This window comes from Fringilla coelebs, assembly GCF_963513975.1.
Source record: "Fringilla coelebs genome assembly, chromosome: 1".
Lineage (NCBI taxonomy): Eukaryota > Metazoa > Chordata > Aves > Passeriformes > Fringillidae > Fringilla > Fringilla coelebs.
Window position 1 is genome coordinate 34,548,425 of NC_140028.1, and position 25,123 is coordinate 34,573,547.

General features: G+C 38.6%; 1 protein-coding gene across 1 annotated transcript in view; it reads left to right on the top strand.

Moving 5' to 3' along the window:
* SLCO5A1 (solute carrier organic anion transporter family member 5A1) overlaps positions 1-25,123 on the top strand; it is a 74,005-nt gene that overhangs the window by 20,866 nt on the left and 28,016 nt on the right. Inside the window, exons 3-4 of the mRNA XM_084204280.1 lie at positions 13,109-13,241; positions 19,312-19,532. Coding sequence (XP_084060406.1) covers positions 13,109-13,241; positions 19,312-19,532 — 354 coding nt within the window. The remainder of the gene's footprint in view (positions 1-13,108; positions 13,242-19,311; positions 19,533-25,123) is intronic.

The window sequence follows — 25,123 nt, forward strand, 5'->3', positions numbered from 1 at the left end:
ATGGCTCAGGACGCCTCGAGGTTCCCTGGTGACTGCAGCCAGTGCCGAGGCCACCACCCATGCTGGGACAATCTCTGCCAAATGCTCAGCTGATGCATCTGTGAAATGGCCAAGTGCAGAGGCCAGCTCTGGCCCTTCCCTTGGCAGGGTAAGGCCTTTGGAGATGTCTCAAGGCAGCGTAGCTGGGAAAGGAAGGTGATGAGGCTTCTTGTCTTTTGGCATCCTTCTTTGCAAAGGATGAGGTCTGCAAAACGTATTGTGTTAAGAGATGAAAAGAGAATTGGTGCGATAATTTCATGCTTTATTGGGCCAGAAAGGACTGTTATGTTCATTTACTCTGACATCTGTGTTCAATCAGATTTCATTACAGTGTTATCCCTATCCAAAGCTCTATTTATATAAAACCATATAGCTTAAAACAAAGCACTCATAGTTAGAGAGAATCTGTCATGTCCCTAAGAATATAATAGCGTTAACTATTTTGCTGAAAAAGTTATTGCCATGAGTGTGTCTAAAGTTGGAGGAAAGTTGTTTCTACGTAGCCTCTAGCCACCACATTTCTTATGTCTGTGAAAGCATCTTTTACTGTTGAAGAATAAAAATATGTCTAATAATCTGTTAATCTAAGTAGTTGAGAAACAAAGCTGTCATGTCTAATTCTACTCACAGAAGAAAGAAAAAGCCAGAATGAGCAATCTTTTTTTAAAAAAAATTGCAGACTAAATGAAAGAATATTGGCATTTTTCTCTAAAATATGTCAGCTGAATAATTAAATTACCTAATTAGTGAAAGTAACTTTAGCTGATTAGAAATTTTTCAGATTTTGTAAGTCAGCCATATATGATGTTTTGAAATAATCTTGGAAAAATCCCTGTAATATGAATAGTTTTCTCTTGGAAATGCCAACACTGCAAGTAATACTTCTGTATTTTATTAACATATCTTATTGGAACTGGGAATGAACTACAAATGGAGCTGTAAATCACAATGACAATTTATATCTTAAAAAGAAAGACAAATGTAGCTATGATATTACCATTTGTAATAGGAGAACCTTTTGTTAGAGTGATTTTTTTAAAGCTACACATGGTGTTTAACCTATGCCTTTTAATAACACTGATAAAAATGTTCTGATGGTCTTGCTCTGACAGATTATGATACAATTAAATCTTGATTCTAGAGGTATAGTGATTTAGGATTTTTTATGTAGAGAAAATTATTTGGTTTTGATCATGTTGAAATATTTTATTTACCTTGAATTATTTTGATATTTATGTAGGGCTACAGATTAGCATTTAAAAAAATAATCTTTTTTGCTTTACTCAGAGACAAAACCAAACCAAAGCAAACCATGTAAAACATACTACTTAAAGTGTCAAACTAAAATATTTTTGCAATTTTTATTATTGGTGTTGCATGTCAATATCTACCTTTCCTCATGAGACATAAGTTTGTTTCGTTCAGGACCTGACTAAAATGGTCTAAGGAAATATATTTATAGAATCGTATTTATTTATAGAGTCAGTTTGTTACTAAATGGTGTCTGTGGTGATTTTCTGTACAAAACAAAAATATAAATTAATTTCCTGCCTTTTGGTTTCTAAGAAAACTGTGTTCACCTCTTTTTTCCGAGACTCTCTGTGATCCCCATTTCATTGTCTCTGATTTTCTTGAATATCTCTAACAATTCATGTCCCTTTATCAGATGTAGGAGGATCTTTTCAGGGATCTGCAGCAGCAGCTTGGTTCTTCTGTATCCTATTTCATGGGGCTGTGTCAGGAGTGTCAGGGTTGTTTGAGGACAATTTGTTTCTCTCTGGTGGGGCACCCATTAGCTCCTTTACTACGGGGAGGGAAGGATTTGCTGGGGCACTGCTTGATGACATTTTTCCATAGCTGGGATGAAGAGATTCTGTTTGGTGCTACAGCAAGAAACTCTTTTGTCCCCAAGCAGAATATGGAGTTGAATGACCTCTCATTTCCATCTTAAGGTCCCTCTGTGGAAAACAGAGGAGAGATCCTTACCCAGAACCCAGAACTTAAGTTTTATTTCCAGAATCAAATATTTCACCATAATTTCAGCTTTGTGAAAGTGCCCAAACAATGTTATTCCTATGAAGATAAAGACTGTATTTTGAAGCTTTGGAGATTTTTGTAAAATAGTGGTGTTGTCCTTTAGCTAAAAGAAATGGTCTCCTCTATTTATAACTGTTACACATGGATGGAAATGTTTTTCAGACTCTTTGATCTGTAATCATATATTCAATATTGTTTCAAATATGACTATACAGCTCTGCATTTCACTTTGCCAATTGCTGTTTAATATATTATTATTGAAGCTATTACAGCTTTCCACCTTTCTGAATGTAGCAAAATATTTTTTTAGCAATACAATAGATGTTAAAACTCACAGGGTCATCTGCAAATTGCTGGAATAATGGGCTTTTGCTTACAGGCAGATTTTGCGTCAGATATGAGTAATGAAGTGTAATTACTGTTGTTTCGGTTGAAAGATAAAAATGTAAGTGCAATTTACAAAGAAAATAAGAGGAAATGCTGTGTGGCTTGCCCTTCTTTGCAGTCTATTAGCAAGAGGTAGTGAAGGGAAAAATGATCACCAGCATTTTCAATAATTAACCTATGCCTCCTAGGCAGAAACCAATTTTTGAAAGGAAATTAATTCTGAGGGAATATGATTGAAGTAATTTACCCCTTTACTTCTTTGTTCTGTTGTCTTGCTGGTGGGACAAAGCAAAAATGAATATATATAAATATATAAGTGTGCTTACTATCAGCACCTAACATTCCCTTTCAGTAGATGTTTGGTCTCTTTCTGCTTCTTCCTCACATTTTCTTTTCTAGGCACAAAGGAACTGGCTTTGAATAATGATGAAGTATAAAAGAATGCATGTCAAACCTGCCTCTGAAAAACAGGTATTTGTGTGCCATTAGCTGGTTTGTGCACAATAAAAGCCACATGCATAGACATTGGGTATTTAGTGTATATAGATTTGTTCCTAAGGAATTGGTACTTATTCCTCCTTCTTCTGATGGTTCATGATGGCATACTCTTAACGTCTGGTTCTGTGCCTGGTAAATTTTACTGGGCTTTTCGCTGCTTTTCCTCTGGGAGTGGGTGTATTCTCCCAGCTCAGAGAGATGAGAGGACCTTTGCAATGCATTCCTGTTGGCTTGTACTCTTAGACTACCTGAACATGATGTAAAACAAAAACAAATCATAATACAAAACCTGTGAAATACTCTTCTGGGCTAGGCTCGGCTGGTCTTGAAGCTGTGGACCTTTTCAGCTGATTTTAAATTTGGTGTCTTTTTTTTCCTGTTTTCTTATTTGGGATCTGCCTTTTGAGGTCCACTTGAAGGTCAAATCTCAGCTTTTCACAGTTTGATATTTTTCACAGTTTGATATTTGAAGAAAAGGAGATGACATGCAAGTGAACAATCCTGCCCACTCTAGTGTATTTAGAAGTAATGCTAAAGACATGAAAATATATTTTAAAAAGCTGAGATCAGCAGAGTCTATAAGCACATGCCTGGGGTAATCCCTAGTGAAAATTAAATGTGTATATGTAACCTCAACTGCCAAACCATTAAAAAACCCCCAAAGCCAAGCAATTAAAAGGCAGAGATCAGATATTCCCATTTGACTTGACCTTATGGAAAGAATGCCAGTGAGTCAAGAGGCTGCTTTAGTATCTTAAAGATAGCCAACAGCTTCAGTGTCATTTTAGTAGGAACACCACTGAGTATTAGTGCAGAAGTGCCAAATCCTGCCTGCTTCAAGAGAGAAGTCACAGTGGCTTCAAGAATACTCTTATTGTGAATGTTAAATTCACGTCTGTGGATTTAGCTCCCAGTGTTTGAATGAATGGGAAATAATACAGTGAAATTATCTAACCAGTTATTAGCTATTATCTAACCAGTTATTAGTTAAAGGTTTTAAAAATAATTTGGAGTAGTAGCTTGCTTACAATTTAGTAAATAATAGTTATATTCAGTAAATAATTTTCTGTATGGAAGTGGGCACTACTTCTATGAGATTTCGTTGTTTCATTCTTTGGAGTAATCAGAACTTTGGGATGCTGACAGACCAAGAATTCAGAAGGGACCAAGCAGTAACTCAGTAGGTGTTAATACAAATGGTCAATGTCTCTGTCTAGTTGCCTTACTATTCACAAAAGAAAATATTTTTTAAGAAACATGCTCTTTTGAAAACTCACAGTTTGGGAATTCATACCTAGTCAACTTCTTGGGATATGTTACCTCGTGTCAATAACTCAGCATACCAACATAAACTTAAACTCAAAGATGTGGGGTATTTTTGAGAGCTGATTTCCAGAAAGTAACAGCCAAGAGCAGAGCTGTGCCTTCTGTTGCATCTCTTCTGACATTCTGACTCTGTTCAGCACAAGTAGTGTGTGCATCTGTCTGATACCTAAAATTCAATAACAGTACTTTTCCATATCAAAATTTCCTATGTATGGAAAAAAAAATTGGGAGTTTTAAGAAAGATCTCTGTTACTCATGCATTTAAGCAGTTGTTGACACTTCTATTTAAAGAAAATCCCAAACATCTAATTAGGTTACCAATGCCTTTTACTTCATGGAGAGAATATGAGGACAACTTTGTTTTCAGTTTAGGTTCTGATCATGCAAGTATAGATGGGTATATCTTTGGTCATGCAAACAATTCACATGGGATTATCCATATGCTTGAAGTTAATTATATGTGCTTTTGGAATACCGTTATCACCAGAGGATTCTTGTGTTAGAATTGGTTTAAGAACTTATGAAGCTGATAAAACCTGATTTGCCTATTGTCTGATAAAAGAATTTCTTTCTGCATGGTGTCTAAACTCAGTTAACCACACTGATAGGAAATTGCACTCAGAAGTTGCATTTTCACTAATCTTTTTCAACAGATGCGTCTTTTTCATGTTACTTGCTAACCGCAAGTCTTTCTTGGTAATATTATCAGCAAATGTTTATTTGTAGGTGACTATAAAGAGAGAAAAGGCAGATTTTGATGAAAACCCCCAATTAATATTTGTGTGTTCCAAGCAAAACAGTTGTCTTTAAAGAATGTGACAATCTGAAGTTGCCTGTGGGATTTCTAATTCCACAGTTCTCAGGTGTTAGGAATAAAAAATAAAGACTCATTTTAAGCAGTGGAGTAATTTTCCTTGGGGCAATCATTTCTTTAGCCAAGTATCTGTAAAGCTGAAATACCATGGTACAAGTATAAGCTTTTATTCTTTGGTATTTTCAGTGTTTTTGAATTTTGCACTGGACGCACACACCTGTGGATGTAACCAAAAGACAAATACTGAGTCTGTGAAATTTTAGTGTAAGTTGAATTGCTTTGTAGGCACTGTGGCTCTACAGCATAGCAGTGACTTGGAGCAGCACTGCAGTGTATACAAGAAGTGCAGACTGGGACAGACAGCCTATTCTAGTTTGTTTTCTTTGGGCTTGCTTTCCTGGGTTTTTATGGATTTAGTAGAATTTGATACAGTGAAAATGACTATAATGTTTTAGAACATGACCACAAATGATGAATGCAAAGCATGAAGCAGCATAGCTGTTTAAATCAGGAAATTATATCTCTTTTAATACAAATGATATCCTAGTAATAAAGCTGTAAGAGAAAAGTAAAAATCTGACGCTTTTCATCTGGCCTTGGCAAGTCACTTAAATAAAATTGAAACATATTTTATATATCTTCCAGCATTTTTTAATGGAGTGGTAAGCTGGACCATAATTTTTTTTCCAAGGTAGGCATGTAAAATTTTGCTTTAATTATGTTTCTCTATAAATTTGTCTTCCAGGTCTCTGGAATCTGCTTGTTAAAATAGTGACAAATATATTCTATACAAAGATCAAGAGAGGCTACTGAAGTAGTTTTGTTGCTCTGTTTATTGTTTTGAGTGGAACACTGGATCTGAGAGACTATTAAAGTCATGTAACACTAATGCGTTTTGAAAGGAAGTGATTTAAAGATGTGAACTGGACATTATTATCTGAACTGCAGTAATGCTCAAAGCATTGTTTTTTCCTGAGCAAATAACCACATTAAAGAAAGAATCCTAAAGCATGTATAGATACATTTGATTGTGTGTTTGTGATGAAAAGAAGGAAGTGAACCCGTTTCCTGACTTAAAAGCTTTTAAGAAGTCTGCCTGGCTTCTGCTCACAACTCAGGCAGAGTTGTGTCCTCAGGCTCAAAAGAGTAGTTAAACCTTATGTTTTTTAGGGTAGCTTCTGTGTGGTGAAATCAGACAGAATGAGGTAAATACGCCTTTATGAATGGGAGCAATGTTTGTTTGAAAGCTCCTTTATGCTTGATCCTTGCGATCCCATCACAGTGCTGTGACATGAGAGGAACAGGGGAGAGCTGGGACCTCTTCCCTTTTGAAACCTCTATCAGCTTTGCTCTGTGTAGAAGTCAAAACCTGCTCTATGCCCTAGAGAAATAACAGTGCTGCTCATTCTCTGGTGACAGCACAGTAGAACTGTCCAAGGAAATGTCTGCTGGTAGCACTGGAGAGGATGCTATGGTAGCGTAGCATGGTCGTGCTTCTCTTGCTTGCAAAATTCCAGGTGGTAACCCTGCAACTATTTTTTTAGCCTGTAGCCCTTTAAATTTCTTGGCACATAAATATTCAAGATTATATAAAGTTCATCTTGCATTTCTGTTAAAGCTCAGTCCTCACTGTAAACAAGTAATCTGTATACACAGGGATTTCCTTGCAAATTCACATGAATGTTTTCTTTTGGTGTTCTTCTTATTCTTCTTTGTGCTGCTCTTTCATGAGAATGTTGTTCAGCCGGTTAGAAAACTGAATTACTGCTTCAATTAAGTAAATTACACTTCTGGATTTACTAGTCTACTTCACAACTCTAGTGGATTGATTTTGTCTTTTGCATCTCTGTTTTCCAATCAATACCCTCATGCTATTGACTGTTAAGATTTTGGAGTAAAAACTTGAAATCTACAGATATAAAAGGATTATGGTTCTATATCCTAAAAAGTATCCTACAAATCCTATTACAATTTTCTGTAGTTGCTCTACTATTCTGACAGTAGCAAACATGCATATACATGCTTCTATGCATATATAAAATATGCCTTCAGAATGCACCCTGTAGCTTTTTGCAGGATTTTGCAAATTCTAAACTTCCATTGAAAACAGAATAAAGGTCAAATTCTGCTTGTCTTACACATGTATGAAATGAACAGTTGTACTATGGTGATAAGCTGCCAAGATTTAGACAATGGGGTCTTTCAGAAATGTTCCTCCTCCTCCAGTGATAAACTCTGTGTGGTGACATGTGTGTGCACACAGAGATGACAGGGACTGAGCAATATATGCCTTTGTTTTTACTTTTTTAAGCAAAGTTTGTTTTTAGAATCCAGAAGCCAATGTGTTGTAGCTCACTAATTTGTCGTTTCTGTTCGTCACAAAATGTGACTTGTGGCTTTACTTGGTACTTGCATGACTAATGTAAAGAGGCACAGTCAGAGGGTTGACAAATGCATTTGAGGGTGCCACAGGGACATATGTTAAATATTCCCGTGTACAGAGCCTACTGAAGATGTCTTCTGGTGCGATTAGAAGAGGAAAAGGGCATTCACAATATTTTTATAACCTCTGTCTAATTAAATAAATAGGTAATGTAGGTAGATTAAAAAGAACACTCTTTGGCAACAAAGTTTTTTCATGCACTTGGTGTGAACCCAGATTTTCAGACCCACAGAGAATTCAGCTCATTTTATTGTAGTCAAAAAAGACTGTGCTGGAATAGGCTGTATGCAAAGCTTTCTCCCGTTGAAGAAGAATCTCTATGAATAAAGCAATAGACAATGTAATAATTTTGTGAAATGTTGTCAGAATGGCAGTATTCATTGCAACATGTCCCAGGATGACTTTTCTGTGGTGAAGAATGACATTGTTTAATGTTATTTCATATGGATAGTAAATTCCTTATGTAAGTAGGTTACTAATTCTCTGACTCCCCTTTTCTCTTCCATCCAGCATCTTAGCTGTGATGGCAGTTTATGGCTAAGCCTGGCTAGCCACAGCCAGCTGCAGTTTTGAAACTAGACCACCTTGCTAGTATGGTGTAGAGCCCAAGATATGCCATGCTGAGGGCATACTCAGTGAGGCAGTGAAGCTCCTCCAGTACAAAGCTTCAAGGAATTAAAGTTGCCATGGCTAGATATCTTGGATGAAAATGGTCACTTAACTCTCTCCAAACCAGGATATTTTTACTTATCTACAGTTTGTACCAGAGGTAGAGCTATGATCTGAAAGACCAGGTTTGGGAGGGCTTGGAAAGGCTGTTCCTCATCAGTGAAGAGAAAGAGATGTGCTTGGTAATGGAAACTCTTAAGCACAACACCAAGATCTTTGGAAAAGAGGGAGATTTTAAAGAATCCACAGGGTCTTTGAAATTGTCCTGTTTGAAGGCCATGTAATTTTAGTAAACCAACCTGTGCTTTCCTCTGGAGACAGGATCCTGCATGACAGCAGCAGCAAGCTACAAGAGACTTCTGGGGAAAAGCTTTTGCCAGGTCCAGTCTAAGCTGGTTGTTTTGAATGTCATGAGTAGTTCTCAGATGGCTCTAAGTCACCCTGAGATCAGCTCCGTCGGTTAGAGCATGGTTCTGTTAATGCCAAGGTCATGGATTTGATCCCTGTGCGGGCCATTCACTTAGGAACGCGGGTTTGCTTCCAGCTCAGAATATTCTGTGCTTCTGTGGAGTTGGGTAGGAGTGGGTGACCTGCAGAGGGGCTTTCCTAGAGAGACCAGTATTCCCACCGAATTGTAATGTAATTTATCAGCATTGAACATGCATGGCTAATGCAGGAACTCAGAGGGTGCAATCCTGCATTCCAGTGCAACCCAATCCGAAGAGATTCAGATTGATGTTGTAGCCCATATGCCTATATTAACAATAGTTTCCTCCTTTTATCTGTTGAAGATGATTGATGGTTTGGAGTAGAGCTTTTAACTTGTGGAATGTACATCACCTCTGTTTTATCATGGGAAAGGACATATTAATGCTATTTTACAGCATAGCTTTTTGTGACTTAGAAATACTAAGGCAGCTTGCAAATCTAAGCACCAGAGAAGCTCATGGCTGTGAGGTTATAAGACAAATGCTGGATTTCCTCAGGTGCAATTAAAAAAAAATTATCTGGATACTGTGTGCCCTGCCTCAGCATCACAGTACTCCAGCATGTCCCTTGATAAAAATGTTTGTTACTTCCATTTGAAAGGTCTTGGATCTTGCATCTCTGGGATCAAGATCCCAGATCACAGCCTGAAGAGGGTACACCAAAAAGAGTTAGCTGAAATCCCTGGCAGAAGGCTGAAAGGAAGATGCTTATACATCATCTACATGTTTTTGAACCTTTTTCATCCAAAATCTGGAGACCTTCTAGTGTTCTGAGTGGAAAAAAATCTGAAGCTATTCTCCATAGGAATTTTTATTTGTGAAGCAGGTTCAATTTTGATGATACCCTAATTGAATCTGTTTCCAGTGTAGTTTCCTTTCTATATCATCCAGTAATCCTGGTGGCCTACTTGGGAATCAAAGACATCTTTATTCCTGAATATAGCTGTGAGGGCTGTGACCAGAATTTTAAGGGTCCAGGACCCTTGAGTAGCCTGCCAGGGTGACTTATGGAGTTGGTTTGCCCTCCACTTCCACAGCAAGGTTTGAAAGTTTGGGGCAGATTCTTTCAAGTACCTAATTTTGAAATACTGAAATGTTATGCTTGCCGTGCTCTGTTTAGTCTCATTTATAAGTCTACATCAGTTTCTTTCACTTGGTGTCCAGTTTCTGGTAGTGACCATTATTAGATGCTGAAAAAGATGCTGTATCTTAAAATGGTAATTTTACAAACTTACCTGCTGCTATTGACCAGGAGTATGGAGGCTCTGTGTTTTCTGAAAGACTCAGAAAGTGATAATTTGCATGTAAGTTATATTAAAAACAAAGCATCTTGAAGCCTGAACAGCATATAGTAATTTTAAAATACTCCTGAAACTGTCAACAGGATTTTTTTCCTCTAAAGCAGAATAGTGTACAATGTTACTTTTATCTTTATTGTGCAATGTTTCTGCTTACAAGGAAAACCCTCTGAAGTTTTCCAGGTGTACAAAATACTCTGTTTGGGTAGTGATCTGAAACATAAGCAGTTGCTGCAGTTTGCTGCTTTCAGTGCAGTGGTGGGACTAAAGCTGAATTAATGCAGTATAAGTATTTTTTGTGGATACCAAAGTGAATGGATTAGGTCAGTCTTTTATTTCCTTTGTGTTTCCTCCCTAAAGATTGTAGAGATCTGAGTTTGCTGTAGTTGTCTGAAACAATTTTCCAAGCAAACATTTGTAGGACAAAATTTATTATTGTTGGTGGGAGTGTGGAGGTAGTTTTTTGTTTGTTGGTTTTTTTTTTCCTCCTCATGATGTGAATTTTTGCAAATAACAGTTACTGTGGGATTTATCTAGCCACTTGCTGCTAAGGAGCAGAGTTTCAATGTCTGATGGAGCATTTTAGGCATACAGAGAATTGTTTGCAATCAATCAGTAGGGAACATGGCTGGAATAAATTTAAATAGTGAACAGAGTTCTGAAAACCGTTACGTGAAAAGGACTTCAGCAAAATCTATTTATTCAAAATTGCAGTTTCATAAAAACCAAAAATGTGTTTACAAAAAAAAAAAGAAAGACTTAGGAATGATAAAACTAATCAATTTGTGGTCTGGCAGCACTTTTTTGTATAGGCAGTTTCACCTTTTGTGGTGGCTTCTGTGATTTTTTTCTCTGCAATAAGGTTCTATTTTTACTTGGGAGAATGCTGGTTTTCTTCATTCCCTTATTTCAAAGTGTAAGATGGAAATATGCAAGTTATTTTGGTTTAATCAGGCAGATTTAGTGATCCCTTTTTGCTTATTTTATCCTTGAGATATAATTTGCTGTAACAGATAACATGGAAACTCAAGCTTTAATAACTCAGTTATGCTTCTTCAGCTGCTGCAGTCTGGGATTCAGCATGTCTGGTTGAGGATGGGACCAAAATAACGGAGTCTGTACATTCCTGTTGTGGACAGGGATTGGTCCAGTAACCATCTGGACCTAGAGAGAGAATTGCAGAGAATTAGATAATCATTCTTTCATGTGCTGCTAGAGGATCTGCAGCAGTAAGCAGGTGTTGCTGTGTTGGAGCCTGGGTTTTGGTGGTACAAGATACGTGGGCAGAGAGCAGAGACCAACCCTTCCACCCCCTGCCTTTATTACTTACAGCCAGACCGGATGGGAAGCAGGGCAGAAGCATCTTAGAAGGAATGGGTACCGCAGGATGTATTAAGGAAGGAAAGAGATGTTGTAGGGGAATGGAACAGAGTGGAATAGAACAGAACATTTCAGTTGGAAGGGAGCTGCAATGATAATTTCATCCAACTGCCTGACTGCTTCAGGGCTGACCAGAAACTAAAACCTGTTACTAAGGGCATTGTCCAAATGCCTCTTAAACACACTGATAACTCTGGCACCTCCCTAGGAAACCTTCACAAGTGTTTGACTTCCTTCTCCTTAAAGAAATGATTCCTAAAATCCAATGTAAACGTCCTCTGGTGAAGCTTTGAACCATTGCCATGTGTCCTTCGCTGGATACCAGAGAGAAAAGATCCAGCGAGTAATGATCCCCTCCTCAGGAAGCTGTAGAGCAATGAGGCTGCCCCGAAGCCTCCTTTTCTCCAAACTAGAGAAGCCTTATGTGCTTAGCTGCTCCTCACAGGTCATTCCTTCCAGCCCTCTCACCAGCCTTGTTGCCCTTATCTGGATCCACTCAAGGACCTTCACATCCTTCTTAAATTGTGGTGCCCAGAGCTGCACACAGTGCTCCAGGTGAGGCTGCGCCAGTGCTCTGCACAGGGGGATCATCACTTTTCTTGAGCAGCTGGTGATTCTATATTTGATGCACCCCAGGATGGGCTTTGTCCTGTTTGCTTCCAGGACATGCTGCTGATTCTTGCTGTGCCTGCTGATCTGCACCTCCAGATGTATTTCTGCAGAGAGGCTCTCCAGCCACTCCTCTCCCAGTGCTTTTGCTTGATATTAGTCTGTCCCAGCTACAAAATCTGGAGTTTTGACTTGTTAAACTTAATGCCATTAATCACTGTCCAGTGTTCCAGTCTGTGTAGATCCCTCTGCAGAGCCTCTTGTCCCTCCAAAGTCAGCACCAGCTCCCAGTTTGGGATCATCAGCAGATGATGGTGGACTCAACCCCTTGCTGCAGGTCTTTGGTAAATGTATTGACCAAAACTGGCCCTAGAGTTGATCCCTGGGCAACACCACTGGTGACCAGTGGTCACCCAGCACAGCCTGCAGCTGCTCATCCCACAGCTGGACAAGTTGTCCTGAAGGATGCTGTGGGGGACAGTATCAAAAGTATTCCTAAATTACAGAAAAACCACATTCATCACCTTTTCTTCATCCACTGGGTGGGTGACTTTACCATAGGAAGATAACAAGTTAGTTAAATACCACTTTCCTTCTGTGAACCTGTATTCTGTCAATCGCTGAAATAGGAATATTTGATTTCTTAAAATGGACTATTCTTTTACACACAGTATTAGACTGATGGTAACTAAATTATAATGTTGTACATTCTAATTTAGAATGTACATTCTCTTTGATTACAATTTTTATTCTTTGCTTTTCTGTTTCTCTACCATTAGTTAGACTTTTAAAAAATTTATATGTTAAATAATTTTGATTTGATTTAAAGGAAATGTTACCAAATAGGAAAAAATTTATGCAAGTCAGGTATGCTTTCCATCCAGAACACCAAAATAATGTATACTTGCATAATTTGACTGAAAATGTACAGAAAGCAGTAACCTTCTTACTAATATGTGACTTAGGCAGAAGTCGCTGCCTTGGTTGCAAAAAAGGTTCCTTCAAGTTTTAGAGTGCAGAACTTCTTGTTTAAAGAAACATTTATTTTGTGATTTCATGTGTAAATAAATAATGAAACATTAATTTTTTGATCTGTGACTCTGACCTTTTATTTCCTCAGCCATCATGTACGTAATGGGAGCACTTGGACCTGCAGCTGGATACTTATTAGGAGGACTCCTCATTGGTTTCTATGTTGATCCTAGGACAACTGTGTATATTGACCAGAGCGATCCCCGATTCATTGGGAACTGGTAAGGACCAAGCATTTTTCAAACCTATTCTCTCAGCAATACTATTCTCTCAGGGAATTAAGACAGGTTGGAAGATTTTATCCCTTGAGGACTTGTTTAAGGTTGTAGAAGGAGGCTGAGGAAGATGATGTTTCTGTTGATTACTACATACTAGACTCTGACAGAGGGGAACAGTTTGGCACAGGAGTGCGCAGGAGCAGTGCATGGAAAACCTCCCATGTTTGCTGTTCAGGACTGTCCCTCACCACAGTGGGCATCACAGGGATGGCAGGGCAGGATATTGGTGTTGCAGGAGGTCATGGATGATCTCTGCTGCTCAGAACCGACTCCTTGCTACTGGAAGTTGGATTAATCTCTTTGGTTTTCCAGAGGAGGAACCATGAAACACTGAACTCTGCTGCCCAGATGAGAAACACTAGACTTTGCTGATCCTGTTCCAGGTGAAGGAGATAGGAGGGGGTCACAATATGCCTTTCCCAGTCTTGCTTTTTCTGGATGATGGCTTGTGTTTAGGCAGCAGATACTGTAAACATCACATTATTCTCTAGTAAGGAGTAGGCTTCCAGCAGCACTGAGATGTAGCAGCTGTAATTGTTAGCTGATGTCTTCAGGCAGTCTTTGAGATGTGCCCTCCTTGGAAATGTGTCTTTGAGGAAGCAGGTCTTGAGGAGGCTTTAACTGCCTTTTCTCAGATAAATCATAAATCTGCCTTGAAGTTTTCGTGCAATCCCAGAAAAAACCTAAAGTTATTATCCCAGGAAGAGACCTCTGCTTTGTAGGTGTAAGGTGCAGTGTCAGTTCTCATGCCCTGGGTTAGTTTTTGTCTCTGCACCATTGCAGTCTGTCTGTATCTGTTTCTGTTTATTCTGCAGTGATCTTTCCTGACAGTTTGATATGAAAAATTCTCTCTTTGGAGGCTTCTTAAACCTTCAAAGATTTAGTCGTGCTTTATTGTTCTTACTTAGTCCAAGAGCATTGCTGCACTGTTTTGTCGAATTTTCAGCAGGACAAAGGCGAAGCTGAGATCTGAGTGTGGCCTTGGGGTTAACAGCTCTGTGCTCTGATTTATCTACTGACTTATCTCACTGAAAGATCTGTTCTGTGAGTGTGCAGCACTCACAGAATTAGGACTTGTATAGTATAAAAGATTTGGAATCAAAACAAAATATTGTACATTCTTTGTAAAATTCTTACACTTTATGTGTTTTTAATGACATGTCAGAACTGGTAATCAGCATCTGATCAGTGCTTTTTGGAAGAAATTGCAAACAGGCCCACAAATATATTTGTTAATTGAAATCAGTGGGGCTGTACAAATGTGGGATAAACTTTTGACTGTATCTATAACACAACCACTGATATAAATGAGTTTTAGCTCAAGCAGCTTCAGCAAAAGTAAAATGGCAAAAGCAAGAAAGTCATTAAAAGTCATTCACAAGTTTCTTTTTTTATCTTGATTAAATCTGTAGAGTCTGGCTTTCCTTGACAGGTATTCCAGGTCTTTTTATTTCTCTTTCATTTTTGACTATGTCACTTCTTCCTCTTAAATTTCTGAGGCATATTAACTGCTATCAGGTCTCTGATAATTTGTTGCATAATCTGTGGTGGCCTCTCTTAAAAGTTTAGGGGCGTTTGTGTCTCATTCTCTTTTCTCTTTCTATGTCAACCCATTAAAAAAACATCAAGACTCCTATGGTGTGAGGGTTAAACTTTTGTCCCTTGCTACTCACTAACTGCCTGGTTGCAGAGAATTCTGAAGTGTAGACTTTCATTTCACTGAATGTATTTTCTGGGATTGTGACATTTTCTCCTTGAAGGGAAGTGCTGTGTAGTCAAGTTTATTTTTATTTATGCAATCTAACAATTTGAAATGTAAGGCTATCCCAACACTTACTTTAGCTGGCACACTTTAAAAGTATGGTTCAATTGAGATTACTTAATGGGAAGTCATATATGAGATTTCTGAGTCTTGTTTTCTTTGAAGTGAATTAGTGTCTTTGATTCCTATCTTTTCTTTATTATAGCTGTAAGGTTCCTAATGTAACTTATTGTGGGACCCAATTTAACAATTTCCATTGTTAGAGGAGGCAGTGCTTGTAGACAAAATAGTGAGTATGTCAACTATGACTAAAATAAAAGCAGTATAGCCTATTTTTTCCTTAAGCTGTTTCTTTCTAGGAGGTATATTGCAGGACATGTAATTTGGTTTATCTCTTGTGCAACATGGTAAAGTAAAATGGTGGTTTTTCAGGGTTATGTCTGATCTGATTATTCCTTGAGTTTCACAGGACTTGGATTTCTGCTCCTGGGCTTTGCACACCTGGGGTTTCTGTAGGTGCTTTGAGCTAAATTACAAGCCAGCTGTCTATGCTAGCCCATCAAATGTTTGAAACTGTTTTTTATTCAAGTGTAGTAACTGTAGGGATATCTGTTAGAAATCATTCATCATGCTGTTGTCTTTGAGAACTGTAATGTGCTGTATAGGGACCTCATTAGTTGTGGAGTAGCCCTTGGCAGTCTGTCAGGTGCTTTGAATCCAATTTTCTTTTGCTGACATTTTTCTGAGTGTTTTCCTAGTTCAAAATCTGTTTGATACTTGGGTCTTCCTATGTAGTCTTTCATCAGCATTCCACACAAGAAGTTTAAAGGAATTCCTTCAGCATTGTCTGGTCCTTCCTTAGCTTTAATTGCTTTATTTGAGGTCCTAGGGCTTGTGCGGATGCCTTTGAGGTATTCTTCTGCATATTTTCTTTGACTTCAGAAGGCAGAAAATCAAGGGTTTTTAAAATTAATTAAATTAATTAAATAAATTAAGCTCCTGTTCTGACCTCTCGATTTCCCATTGTAGGTGTCCTTATTATTTTGGTACAGTCTTTTGTCTGTTTTCCAATTCTTTGATATTTCTCCAGGAAGTTGTGAAGTGTAGATGGTGAGATAATTGCATCCAGTGTTGCATTTGTGACATCTCCAGCATTTGGTATGCTGTCATAACGGTCCCTTTGGATTTGAATTTAATCTCGTACTACATTACAGGCCCTGTCTCCTTTGCTGTTTCCTCCTGAGTGGGTGGTTGCAGATTTCTGCATATTATTGCCACAGATTGTTTCTTTGATCAGTGCCTTTGCAGCTTCTGCCTTTGAGATCCTGAAAGGGATGTTGCTACATTTTTATACAGACTACGGATTTATTTCGTCTGACAGTGCTGACTAATCCTCCTAAAAGTCTGCTTTCTAATCCATGTATGTTATCAGCTAAAATGAATGAATAGAGGATTTTCTGTTTACATAATATCAAAATTAGTCAAAACTTTCAGTCACTTATATTTGCCTTGCAAAAGCTTCCTGTAAGCTTCTAATAAAAATAGTGTTACACATAGCTGTTTATCTGTTGTTTGCCTGTGTGTAATCATTTACCATGCAAAGCATTGCATATGAATTTTTCTTCATTGAAAAATAAAGTTTGCAGAATCTTAGCATTGCAAATATGAGGTCAAATGCTTTTTGTTTCTTGTGCAAGAAATCCTGTCTACTCAGAATTTAAAATGTTTTAAAATTTGAACAAATATATAATTAATAGTGTAAAGGTAGTTCAAAAACATGTAAAAGTTGTACTTGTACTGAGTTTGCACAGCAAGGTTTTGGTCACAGGAGGGTTACAGGGGTGGCTTCTGTGAGAAGCTGCTGGAAACTTCATTTCTGCCTGAGAGAGGCAATGTCAGCCAGCTCGAGGAGGAGGCTGGCCAAGTTTTGCACCATCAGTGGTGGTGGTACCTTTGGGATAACAGATTTAAGAAGGGGTAGACAAAAAGACCAGTGCAACACTGGCAGCAGTCACAAGAGAGTGGAATGAGAATATGTGGTAGAAACAGCTCTGTAGACCCCAGTGTCATTGAAGAAGGAGGAGGAGGTGGACGTGCTCCGGGTGCCAGAGCAGAGATTCCCCTGCAGCTAATGGGAGCCTTTCATTACATTTTCTCTCCCCTGTCCTGCTGAGGATGGGGAGTGATGAGAATGGCTCTGGTGGGCACCTGGCATCCAGCCAGGGTCAACTCACCGCGATTCTGGAAATGTGATTTGAAATGAAAAAGCTGTCATTGTTGTGGTTGGATATTACAGTAACATTATTGACTTCACTGGAACTTCCAAATACCAGCATAGATTTGTGTGGTGGGTTGGCTTTGGCTGGCTGCCATGTGCCCACCAAGCTATCTCCCCTTCTTCAGCAGAACAGGGAGAAGGTACGATTGAAAGCTCATAGATCAAGATAAGGAGAGGGAAAACCCCCACTAATTACTATCATGGGCCAAGTAGACTTCCTGTAGAGAAATTAATTTATCACCAATTAATAACAGAGTAGGATAGAAAGAATTAAAAAGAAACCTACAAGCATTACCCACTCCTTCCTTCTCCCAAAACTCAGCTTCACTCCTGACTCTTCTACAGCCTCCACTGGAGTGACGCAGTGGGCTGTGGAAAGGGAGTTGTGGTCAGTTTGTAACACCTTGTCTCTGTTGCCCCTTCTTTGCTTCAGACAGTCTTTTATTAGCTGGTCTAGCACAGGTCCTTTTTGTGGGGTTCCTCCAGGAACAGAATGTTCCAGCCTGCAGCATCCCCTGTGGGTGACATGTCCTGCCTGAAAACCTGCTCCTGTGGGGGCTTTTCTCCACAATTCCTGCTCGAGCCTGCTCCAGTGTGGATTCCCCACAGTCTGGAGGTGGATACCATGGTCTTGTCCTGCGACTGCATGTGAATCTCTGCACTTGGAGCTCCTTCTCCCCTCCTCTCACCTTGAGTCTGCAGGGCTGTTTCACTTCACACAGTTACTGTGCAGTGTTTTTTCTGCTTTCTTAAATAAGTGAACACCAAGGTGCCACAAACATTCTGATAGGCTCAGCACTGGGTAGTGGTGGATCTGTTTTAAAACTGGCTGGAGCTGTCTCTGTTCAGCATGGGACAGCTCATGGCATCTTCTCACAGAAGCACCCCTGCAGTCCCCACCGTGCTACCAAAACCTTGCCATGTAAACCTGGTACAATGAGATGAGTCTGTAGTGAAAACTGCACTTCCAGTATGTAAGAAGTTGTTTGTGGGTGGATTCTGAGGTTGTCCTTCTTCATGGAACCATCTATGTGAGATTATGTTTCCTTTAGTCTTTCACTGTTAGAGGAGAAATGATGTTATCTGCTCTCAGTGTTCTCTGGCTGCTGACTCGATTAACTCTACAGAACTTTCTAGTGCTGCCCTTTTGTCCATCTGTGGTGCTGTGGTGAAGTCCATGAAGCTTTTTGGCTGCAGGGAGGACAAGTGTATGCAGCTGAAGAGCTCTGCTCTGTATCCCACACATTGTCCCTTCTGTGGGTATGTGCCAGGTCATTCCCTGAGAGCCACGGGATCATTTCAGGGTTATTTTTATATCCCATATTTAAAGTACGGAGGGAGAGAAGAAGAAATTCTTTGTGAAGGCAATTTCAGGTTATAGTCACAGAAGAGAGTTTGGGGCATAAACCCTGAAATGAATTGTAGCACATCAGTTGTTACATTCAGGCTTTGGGAACTCTTCAGTTGTGAAGGGAGAGAATTGGACTGGCCAGGCAGGGAGAGGTAGGCACTGGAAAGCAGAACAGATTTAGCCCTGATGTATCTATCAGGACATTTTATCTTCTCATGACATGGATAGCTGTTTCTGTGTTCTCCAGAGAAATACTATATTGCTTTACTGGGAATTACCCGTGAAAGGCTAAGTCAAAGTGAATATCTAATTCTCAGCACTTGGTTCTGAAAAATGACCAAAACTGAAAATTTGTGGTAACTTAAAGCTGACACTACTTAATAAAATTTGGTGGTTGCTGGATAAGTACCATTCAGTAAATAAGCCAACAGAAACATCTTCTGGTTAAGGAATTTAGCTCAGTAAAGGTTCTCCCCCACTCCAGTTCTTTACTCTTAGTATCAGTTTTTCATATTTTGCAAATGTGTCTTTCTAGGCCGTGCAGCTTCTAACAGTAACTTTGGTTTTTTTGTTTCATGTAATGTGTTTGCTTTTGTTTCCATTTCTGTTTTCCTGGCATTAGGTGGAGTGGATTTCTCCTTTGTGCCATTGCTATGCTCCTTGTGATATTTCCCATGTTTACCTTTCCAAAAAAGCTCCCTCCTCGACATAAAAAAAAGAAAAAGAAGATGAATTCTGATGATGTTTCAAGCGATGATGACGTGATGAAAGAGAAAACAAGTAGCAAAACAGAAACAGACAGTTCAGTTTCTGCCTCTATGGGATTTGGAGAGAATGTTAAAGGTAAAGTTCATTTTTAATTTATAAATACTTTAGATTTGGTGTGCAGGGTCATCCAGGATTGTATGGGTGTAACTGAAGGCAGTTTTGACATCCTATATTTGCTATTATGTTTTGCAATTGACATTTTAATAGATGCTCATCCTCTAAAATGACAGGGTGCAGCAATGGTTGTTGGACTTTCTTTTCCTTGAATTGTCAGTGTTTGTGTACCTGTAACAAACAGGTAGGCTATTTCCTACAGTTACAGGATCCCTACCACATATGCATCTTAGAGTTTGCAATTGTCAGACCTGCTTTATAAGCTGAACTTCATGGAATAAAGTGCTCTTCCACAGTGTAACTGAAACAAGTAGGAGGAATTCTGGTATGTGAGTTCAATTACATTCCTGGATTTGGGTAAGTTCATAGAGAAAGATTATTTGTTTCATATTCCTTTCCAGCCCGTTTTGTACTGCAAACTTTTTTCTGAAGGCTAAGACAAATAAAAGCTGTGCTAATTTTGAAACTTAAAGAGATCAAAAGATTGACAAGTAGTAGAGATTTTATTTTATTCAAGGTGTAACCATTGCTGTAAAATGTAACAGTAAGTAATAATCATTGACAAGTTGCCTGGGGAAGAAGGGCAGTGTTGATACAAATTGATTAACATGAAGCATATAGAATTCAAATTGACAATACAGACTTAATAGTATCATAAATAGTGTAAGACAAGAGTGAATGTACCTTAATGCCACTGTGTTGTTAGTGCTATTGTGTCCTCCTTGGATTCTATGATGCAAATGCTGGTTGTGCCATTTCATGGTAGCCTGATAAATGCAGGGGGACTGGGAGAAACCATGAAATATCTATTGTACCATCAGACATAATTTGAACTGAAAACTTTTAAATGTTTTTTGAAAAAGACATTAGTGTTACTCTTTACTTGGATAGAAGTTTAGGATATAATGATTGGCAGACTTTTTAATGAAACATTTGTGGTCACTCTTTATGCTGACTAGACAAGGCTTAGAAAAAACAGCTGTTTTTAGACTAAACCCAGTGTAATTTAAGTTATGTTTGCACACCTACATACTGATTTGCTCTGTATTACATTTACACTGGTTCTCTCAGGGTACTTAAAGTTACTGTTAATTTCTACAGCAGTTAAAAAAAATGAGGATACCAGAACTTTCTTGGTGTGACTTTATTAGCTTACAAATCAGTTCTTAAGGTACAAGGCAAGCAAAGAGCAAGCAAAGTGAACCTCAAATATCAGATCTTTCAGACCATGTTCTCCCTTTGTTGGCAAAGTGGTTGAAAATGTGATGGAGAAGCAAAAAAACATGTTCCTTCCTCCTTTAAAGACTCTAGTCTCCATATTTGTGAGTCCGTTTTCTCCTCAATCCACAAACTAGTTGTAGTTTTTATTTGCCTTCAAACCTACTGGCCTCTGATTAGTGGAAGTAGCTCAGTGGTAGTCCTGTCAAGATTTTCTCAGTAGCACAGGGAATTGGGGGAGTCTGGTCTTTGCTGGACTCCTTCCTAATGATTGCAGACAATGTCAGGGCAGAGGGACTGCTTCACCCTTGGGTGTGCCTGGTGAAATAGCCGTGCGCAGATGAACTGATCCGGGTGGGTGTGCTGATGCAGGCTCCCTGATACACAGTTTCACCTTCCAGGCCATGTTGTCCCTACAGGCACAGCAGGTACGGAAAAAACAAGTATTTGCTTGGGAGAATGTTTTCTAGGACTGTTTTTTACAAAAATAAAAACTTCTCTATGTTTCATTTTGGCGTGTGTTTCTTTAGTATATATCTGCCTAGATGTATAACATACATTCTATAAAATTCTATATTAATATATGAATGGAGCTACCAAATTAGAACTTCAACTACACAAAACTTTTAGTTTTCTTTAAAGGAGAAACTTCACCATGTGGAACAGTGAAAAGAAACATGCTAGAAAGATAACAAGCTAGTTGAGATAAGCAGAAAAAGTATTTTTCATAAGCTGATAATAGCTTTCCCATTCAGTGTCAGTTACTCTAGCAAAGAAGGCCTGCAGCAGGAATGCACTGTCATTTAATTATTTTTCCAGTTTGAGTGGGCTTTATGGAATAAGATCATGCCTCAAGCTTCTCAGCTGAGGTAATTTTGTTTATAATGGGAAGGAAAAAAGGATCATATGTGTCTAAGTCATTTAGCATTGCTTCTTCTGAGATGCAGTGAACATTTTATACTTTCCATTGAATTTCAGAGCTTCGTCTTTTTATAGCACTGTGGGCAGAAACTCCACTTAGGCAGTGGCCAGGAGACTGTTGATTTAGTGGGTCAGATCTTCTGTTCTATACTAAAAAATATCAATGATGTCATAGTCTGCCGTGACAGAGGTCAGTGCCTTCAAATCTCTGAAATCTATGCAGCTTTGGTAAGGAAAGTAGCTGTTTTCTTCTTCCAATATGATCTCATCTTACCTGGGAAGCCTGGCAAAATGATTTTTCTCTTGTTCTGACTTGTCCTAATTTCACAATTAATTCTCTAGGCAAATGAAAAGGTATCAAAAAGTCGTAAGAGAATTTTTTTCTGCCCTGGCTGCCAGTATAAGCTGAAGAAATAAACCAAAAACAGGCTCCATCTGCAAGTAGCCTCAAACTTCAGTGCCCTGAGCTTTATTTTGGCCCATGATAGAGGTGAAATCAGATAAAAATACAGATACAACTTTGCTTTTTCACTTGTTTCAAGTTGCAAGGGCTTGGAATTCAGTCTTTTCTTAGTAACATTTCAAGTAGAAAATGTGAGCTGAAGAATGCTTCTGAGTCAGGTATCAAAAGTACTAAATAAAAGAGTAAGTAGGTCACAGGAGGAAGAAAATTGGATGTAGTTTTTTGGGACAAATAGAAGTAGTGTAGATTACATGAGCTAGAGAAATTTTATAATGAATAAACCACAGTTCAATCCCATATGTACAGATAACACATGAATCTGAGCAGACAAAACTACTGTTTTCATTTATTACCTAGATACCCTTAGGGTTTTGTACCATGGAAATTGTATCTGCAGTCCCTTTCACTTACCACTGTAATGGAACTTACTGTGCAATTGAATAAAGGAGCAGTGTATAGAAAGCAAATGTATATATTACTTATAAAAGACTGCTCTAATCTGAATCAAATAATTAATCTAATTAATTGCATGTATTTTGTAGCTTTTGGAGCTTTTTTGTTTTGCTCCTGTGTACAGCCCTTTCTTAAATGTAGAATATTCCTGTCTGGCTTGTCACATCTAACAGCTGTTCTATGCCTTTCTTGGTGAGTTCCTGTGAGGGGCAGAGACAGGATAATAATGATTGTCACGGCATCAGCAGAGATAAAAGAAACTGAAGTGCTTTGCCAAGGAACTGGATTGGAGTTTCTGTGCTAGCTGAAGATCAGTTGCCAGGCATCAGAAGAGGAGGAGGAGGAGACAGTGGGCTGTGTGTGGGGACACTTGGTGGGCACTGTGAATGTCAGAGGGTTCAGCAGACCATGGGCTGGAGATCCTGCAGTGCCACTGACCTTGAGCAGGGCAGTTCCCTCTTGTCCTTTCTTAGGCTGTCTTGAAGAGCTCAAAATAGAAAAGATTGGCATAGCTCCGTGCAGTGATGAGCAGTGCTAACTGGAGCCTTGAGGACCTGCTCTAAATCAAATTAAAATAAGTAATAATCATATCAAACTGGCTCTGAACCCCTCCTCTCTTGATGGTATATTAGGGGCTGTTCAATGATCCAGCCAACACCCAGGTGCTTAAGGCCTGTCCTGAGAATTGAGTGAGGTTTAAATGGTGTGTGAGTAGATAATGAAATGGCCACATACTGTTCTGGAGATGAGTGATTAGCTCCATGCAGGATGTATTTGACATAGTTGTGTGTCACTTTGCTGCTTTCCATTCTGATAAACGAACCAGAAATTCTGTCTCAAATCTCAGCTCTGCTTTGTACTGCACAATAATGGAAGCTGTCCCCGAGACCCCAGTGTGGAGCCAGCCCTCTGCAAAGCTGCAGGCTTGGGTAGTGTGTCCAGACTGGGAGCACTAGCAGAAGGGAGGTCTTCTGGCTAATATCTGCCTCACCCTTACAAGAGACTTTTCAGATGGGCTGCAGAAGGATAGTGCTGTAGGCTGGAACAAGTTATTCACCTGATTGTATTCATTGCATTGCCCCAGGCTAGGTGTGCAGGAACAGGGATAAAAGAAACTATATTAAATGCTGAAAAAGGAGGTGAAGTCAGAATTAATTTAGTTTTTATTGAAATTCTGTTTACAGTGGTTTGCTTAGAGAAATATTTATAAATACTTATATTACTTGCAGATTTTTCTTATGCTTTTCCCTTACCATGAATCAAGCAATAGTCCAGCACATGAATGAGAGAAAAATGAATACTGACCAGAGAAAAAATAAGATCATGAAAGGAAGAAAATTGCCAGTAGTCTAGCAAACCAGTCCAGCAAGGCAGGTTTCTGTTTACTCTTAGTTATATACTAGGTTATTGGGGGAAAAAGAAAAAAAAGATGGGATGTTAAAATTTGAGTTACTACACAGAAATATAAACATGTTAACAGCCATGCTAAAAGATTGTTTTAGTTCTAGGAGTGTCATTGATAGAGGTTTATTAGTTTAGATGACAGAATGAGGGAAATTCCAATTTCTGTAGGTGTGTTTCTGATGCAAATTTGCAAAAACATGCAATGTCTTTTGAGAATGTCTTCCAAAAAAATCAAACCTGATAGGTTTAATAATCACCTTGAAATCAAAACCTAGGCCTATGGCTAGCCATACAAAAGTAATTTGACATAGAAATGTTTTAAAAGTGTGATTGATTATGTAGTCTAAAGGATCCTTAAAGTTTTTAGCATTCTTGCTTTTTACTATGGTTACTGTGGTTGAAAGATAATGGGTTACTTAACAGTACCTTTTTATTAGAGGTTTTTAAATTCAGAAGTGTTGTACAGATGTTGTCACACCAGGTTTGATGGTGATCATGGGAAGAAATCAGGGAAAGTCTAACTCTGAATGTGTATTTTTATTTCCAAGTTTCTTACTGTATAGCAACTTTCCCTTGTATGCCAGGCAATTGGTGTTTATAAACCATGAAGATCAACTCTTAAGTGCTCCAGGTGGCGTGCATTAGTGTGGCATGCAAATAAACTAAATAAACTAAATAAACTCTTTATTTCATGCTAAAATTTATAGTAATCAACAAAGTTGTTCTCTGAAGAGCCCTTCACAGGGGTATAAGAGAACTTGTGCTTATTCCAAGACCTTAAGTTTTATCTACTTAACAGGAGAAATCCTATTTCAAAATACTAATTAGTTTTGAAATGAATAATGACCTTTATCCTGAGTGCTCAGATGAGATGTAAGTAGGAGTCAACAGAAGTACAGCTCTACATACAAACACCAGAGCAAAATGTTCATTAGCTCTTCAGTTCTTTGCCAAATTAATTCTCTAGTTGACTGAAAATTCTAAAGCAGACATTTTACTGAAGCTCAGTTTTATCAGGAAGGCCAAACTTTACCACATATTATGATGTCTGGATGAGACTTTAAATAATCAATTTAGCAAAGACCTTGAGTTC